Source organism: Nannobrachium achirus, assembly GCF_963921795.1.
Source record: "Nannobrachium achirus genome assembly, chromosome: 9".
In the NCBI taxonomy this organism is placed as follows: domain Eukaryota; kingdom Metazoa; phylum Chordata; class Actinopteri; order Myctophiformes; family Myctophidae; genus Nannobrachium; species Nannobrachium achirus.
In genome coordinates this window covers 26,881,942-26,887,941 of record NC_137818.1, presented here as the reverse complement: position 1 = coordinate 26,887,941, position 6,000 = coordinate 26,881,942, and the positions used below count along the sequence as shown (strand labels likewise).

Here is a 6,000-nt window from a genome sequence, read left to right as displayed (position 1 = left end):
TTGTATGATGAAGCAGGGCTTTGCTTTACGAGAAAACGTACACATTTGAAACGCTTGAGATACGAGGTTTCTGCCCGACAGTGACGATATACTACAGTGAACCTGAATGGAGAATGCGTGGGCCTGTAGGTTCTTTGTTGTTCAAGGACATTTGGAAGCTTATTGTATGGGATGAGAGATGAAGGTTTTAGATGTACTGTAGATTCCTGTATCCCTTGGATGAACTCACGAAGCTGTGTGGTTAAATCCTTTTTTTTGTTGTTGTTGTTGTTGTAGGTTAAGGTAAGGTAAGATCTGCCTCTTGTTTCCCAGACGCAAAACAAATTTATACTTCCAAAAAGGCATCTGACATCACTAGATAGGCAATATTTCTGCGTTATAAAACGGAGCGTTGGTCCAAACGGGACATCTTGACTCCGATGATGAGTCAGCGCTCTGTGGCATTCTGACTTCTGGGGTCGTAATTCTTCAGCCCTGATGGAAGCGCAGAGCGCGATTGGCAAGCCAATTTTCTTACATATATTAGAAGACCTCCCTCTCTCTTTCCCTCCCTGAGTCACCCTTAAAGTATTTTCTACCCGAAGCCCCCCTCCACAGGCACGTGCACACATAGACACCAAAGGGGGCTTGAGCCCCTGCCCTTTTACCCGTCTGTAAAAAAGTGCCCTTTCCAGACGATGAATGCAGTTTCTACTCTGGTGAAAGAAATACAAATGCCCTCTTTCCATGGCATACCTGAAGGCAGCATTCGAGAGAATTGCCTTGTCCAAACTCTCCTGAAGTTGAACGCAGTATCTTATGTTGAAAGAATTGCCCTCTCTGTCTAGAAATCCATGCTGTAACGCCAGATCTCCAGTATTTTGTGCTTAGTTCAGTGTGGTATCAAGCACTGAAAATAGCCGAACACCAAGCTCACAATGCGTCGCACTGCGACGCGTTGTGAGATTGGAGGTCTGCTATTTTCGATACATCCACCAAAAGGCCCTTTTAGAAATATCAGCCCCTGCCTCTATAACATTCTCTGCACGTCCCTGCCCACACACACACACACACACACACACACACACACACACACACACACACACACACACACACACACACACACACACACACACACACACACACACACAGACACACACACACACACACAGACACACACACACACACACACACACACACACACACACAGACACACACACTCCAACCAAACCCCACTCACACACAGGGTGCATTCTGATCTCTCGGACTCACTCTCAAAATAGCCAATACATTTAAATGTCGAGGCTCCCTTGAGTGCTTCCATTGTGTGCCGTCTGTCTCTGTCCAGGACTGGGAGCTGGGGGTGGGTGGGGGGGGTGCAAGGCATGGAACTGACAGGAGAGTGAGGCACGCCGATGCTCAGACAACATGAGCAGGTTGGGTGCTGGTGGAGGCGGGTGGGAGGGGGGGCTGGGGGGCAGAAACCTTGTATCTCAGAGCTTCAAATTTGTACGTTTTCTCATAAAGCAAAGCCCTGCTTCGTCATACAAGACTGTCGTGCAAGACTAGTGAAAATAGCAGATCTACAAGCACACAACGCCTCGCACCGCGAGGCGCTGTGTGCTTGTAGATCGGCTATTTTCACTATTTTAAAACATTTTTAAAACGATAAATACCAAATGAACGGTTTTGGACATACAAGGTGGGGGGTGGGGGCGGCGATACAGTGGGAAGAAAAGGGGGGGGGGGTGAGCCTCCTTTCAGCCTCCGCTGGAGGGTTGGAATTTCTTCCCGAACTGCCCCCCCCCCACACACACACACCCCATTTGGCAGGCACTTGTGAAAACAATTCTCCAGCTTTTAGTCACTCTGCAGATTCAATTGCCATTTCCACTTTGGAGGGAAGGAGAGTGACGGGGAGTGAGGGATCCGTACAGACGGGGAACTGAACGCGGGGAGCGAGAGAAAGAGAGAGAGAAAGTGAAGACTTTTAACTGGGTTGGACAGATGCCGAGGCCAGCCGAGCGGCTGGGCAATATTAATATCTTATGAAGGCTTTCTGGCAAAGACCATACAGCTCACCGTCTTGCGCGGCTCTGTGTGTGTTTGTGTGATTCCAGTGTGTCGGCACTCAGCGATTCCTAAACGGGAGGACGTGCTAACATGCGCCAGACAAGGATTCCACCTTTCACCTTCAGTGAGTTCCACGGATGCTTGGGCCAGAAGAAAGTTGGAATGCAACGGAAATGGTAAGAGTCCTCATCATCAACAGTAGCCTACTGTGTCATCAACAAACTGGGCCCGTCTCATGTATTGATTATTTGTGGTATTGCAGGTGCCATTTTAGGTGTCATGTTTATGTCATCGTAACCCATTTAAATCTGAGGCAGACTTCTAAATCCTGACCTATGTTTTCTGTATATACTATAAAACAATAAAATGTCTAAAGCCACACATACTGTATTGCATAATGTAATACGATCATCATACTAAAAAGCCACGAGATCTCTGTCTGCAAAAAAGGGGGCGGGGCAGAGAGAGAGAGAGAGAGAGAGAAAGAGACAGAGATGTCGTCCTCGTAATAATATAATAAACCAGTATGCAAGTTAACTAATCTGCGTATTTCTGCCAAGCGCTGCTGTCCTCCACAAGCTGTGTCTGCTAATGAGCAGACCAGGAGTTGTAAACAAAGTAACAAACGTCCTCTCTCCCTCTCTCTCTCTCTCTCTCTCTCTCTCTCCCAGAATTAAACCAGGGCCGCTCTGCGTCAGCCATCCAGTGAGTGAAAGGAGACCCCTCACGCCGAACGTCACTCGGACCTCGATCTGTGAACCCTTGACCCTTGACCCCCACCCCCCCCCCCCTCCCAACAACCAGCCACTATGACGTCTGAGCTGGAGAGCAGTCTAACCTCCATGGACTGGCTCCCCCAGCTCAGCATGCGGGCGGCCATCCAGAAGGCCGACGCAGGTAGGGATCAGTGTTGTTTTTGACAGCAGATTTTGATTTAGTTTTAGTCTTTTGAATAAAATGTCATTTAGTTTTAGTCATAATTTAGTCACCTGAAAAGTTTTAGTTTTAGTCTAATTTTAGTCGACTAAATTACATAAGATTTTAGTTGACTCAGCTACAGTTGATTTAGTCAACTAAAATGTATTTTGGCAGGCCTTGATGACTTTCTCCTCCACTAGTCCCTCCCTAACGTTTTAGTCTAGTTTTTATTTTGTTGACGAAATTGTCAATATATTTAGTCTTAGTCATCACAACTTAGTTTTTATTTCGTTTTTATTTCGTTTTCGTCAGTGAAAAAAACGCAGTCGACACACACAAAATCAACACTGGTAGGGATGGGACCAGGCACGTGCACACATAGACATCAAAGTGGGCTTGAGCCCCTGCCCCTTTATCCGTCTGTAAAAAAAGTGCCCTCTCCAGACCATGAATGCAGTTTTTACTATGGTGAAAGAAATGCAAATGCCCTGCTCTTTCTATGCCATACCTGAAGGCAGCATTCAAGAGAATTGCCTTGTCCAAACTCTCCTGAACTTGAATGCAGCAAATTATGTTGAAAGAATTGCCCTCTCTGTGTAGAAATCCATGCCGTTACGCCACATCTCCAGTATTACTTGATTATGCTCAGTTCAGTGTGGTGTCACGCATCGAAAATAGCCGACCTCCAATGTGAGCTTGGAGGTCTGCTATTTTCGATATTTCAACCAAAAGACCCTTTTATAAATTTCAGCCCCTGCCTCTCTAACATTCTCTGCACGTCCCTGATTAGGACGATATGAAAATGTCATGTTGCGATTATTGTGACCAAAGGAATCGTGATTTACGATATTATTGTGATAATCAAAATATCCCGACATCCGTTATCCTGGGGGCGGAACATTTGCCAAAGTATAGCCGATCTACAAGCTCACAACACGTCGCAACGCGTAGAGAGAGTGAAAAAAAAGACTTATCAAGTACGTTATTTCCAGGTCCGTCTTACAAATTATAGGGTTTAAATGGTAGCGGATATGCAGCTCGTTAAATAAAAGTGAATTGATCCCAGATTCCCTGTGCATGGCGGAGGATAATTTCACGATAAATTCAAATATCCACAATGCGATTATTGTGAGTGTTTTTTTTACGCGATAAACGATAATTAAGCAATATTACACGAGAAGCTGTGCATATAACACGGTTATCCGGCAGGAATAGGAACAGCCTTACCGCAGGAACGAGCCGACAGGCGAGTCCCGTAGGTAGGGCTGAAGTAAACACTGTTGCCCTTAAAAAAAAACACGTCAACTTCATTTCATTGTAATTAAGATATTCGATAGGAATTTGTAATTTTTCAATGCCACATTTTGCCACATTTATGTCCCTGAACGTCACATGAAAACCGCTAGCCTAGCCGCCTAGCATAGTGTGGGGAGAGAGGAGCGCTTGCTGTCTTTCGTGACCAACGCAGCAGATTTCTTTACTTGATGAGAGACAGTGCAGTAGTGCTCGTTATATGCACAGTTGGAGAGCCTGTTTTCCATTGAGAGCCAGACTACCTGTTGTATAATAACGATTATCGTCCCATCCGTAAACGCAGGGCATCTCCACCACGGTCACCACCACCACCACCACCACCTTCACAGCCACCACCTGGGACACCACCACGGGCACCACCACCACGGGGGGCACGGGACGGGCAAGAAGGCGGCCCAGCTGGACCCCGGCACCACACTGGACCAGGAGGAGGCGGCGCAGCACCGCGACGGCAAGCCGCCGTACAGCTACGCCAGCCTCATCACCTTCGCCATCAACGGCTCGCCGCGGAAACGCATGACCCTCAGCGAGATCTACCAGTGGATCTGCGACAACTTCCCCTACTACCGGGAGGCAGGCAGCGGCTGGAAGGTAAGAGGAAAGGGAGAGAGAGAGAGTAGGGCTGTCACAATGATTACATAATCGTCTAATCGCAATTATTTGACATAATCGTGATTCTTTTTCATAATCGTTTCCATGTTGACAAATTTTCATATATTTTTTAAAGTAAAGAATTGTGGAAATAGCAGATCTACAAGTTCGTTGTGAGCTTGTAGATCGGCTATTTCCACTATCAATGTTCTTTTTTTAAGTCTAAAGTTGTCAAATATGTCAGTAATTTCTTTGTATATTTAGTTTATGTGTCATATCTACCATGTGCAACTTCAAAGCCTAAAAGCCAAAAAGAAATGTAATTGTCAACAACAAAAACACAATTAAATTGTTAATCGCAATTATTTGAGTGACAATTAATTGTCATGTAAAATGTCCTAATCGTGACAGCCCTAAGAGTGAGAGAATGTTTTTTTGTGTGTGTTACGATCAAAACCTCCACCGGCTGTCTGTCTGTCCATCATGTCACGTCACACTTGTGGCCCTACACTTATCTCCGGCACCGTTGCCCCATCCATGCCAAACTTTGCACAGCACACACTCCTTGGCTGGCAAACCAAAACCTCCGCCCCTGATTTCTCACATGCTCCTGTTCTAACGCCACCATAACGGTCGCTTATCTCCAGATTATTGAGTCTTACTGGTCGTTATTATCGTTTATCGTGATAAAAAACACTCACAACTAGAAGCAGTGCTCTTCCGAGCATAGGTCTCCACCAGGCCAGGCGTCCTGGTGGTGCTATAATAGGTCAATGTAAAAAGGGTGGAATGTGTTCTTCGCCAATATTACCAAACTTTGGAAGCCAATATTAGCCAATTAGGATGGAATATGAAATATCAGATGGATCGGACTTGATCACATGACTATAGAGATACTGTGTACTGATTTGCATGATTGTTGGAGAAAATCTGATGGAGTAATATCAAAGAATTTGTTTTACATAAGATGTCCTCCTGGTATAAAATATAAATGTGAAAAATGCAGGGCAAAGGTTTATCCTTAGTCTCTAGGGTGTGCGCATACAAAGTTTTCCACTTATCGGTGGAGTTAAAGGTAAAAACACAAATTGCCCTGTTATAGCGCCACCATGAGGCTGATTTGAG

General features: G+C 45.6%; 1 protein-coding gene across 1 annotated transcript in view; it reads left to right on the top strand.

Annotated features, from left to right (window-relative positions):
* Nucleotides 1-2,861: 2,861 nt before the first annotated feature.
* LOC308292012 (forkhead box protein J3-like) overlaps nucleotides 2,862-6,000 on the top strand; it is a gene marked incomplete at both ends in the record, with an annotated part of 76,051 nt that continues 72,912 nt past the window's right edge. Inside the window, 2 exons of the mRNA XM_080734205.1 lie at nucleotides 2,862-2,949; nucleotides 4,568-4,875. Of these exons, the coding sequence (XP_080590331.1) occupies nucleotides 2,862-2,949; nucleotides 4,568-4,875 (396 nt within the window). The remainder of the gene's footprint in view (nucleotides 2,950-4,567; nucleotides 4,876-6,000) is intronic.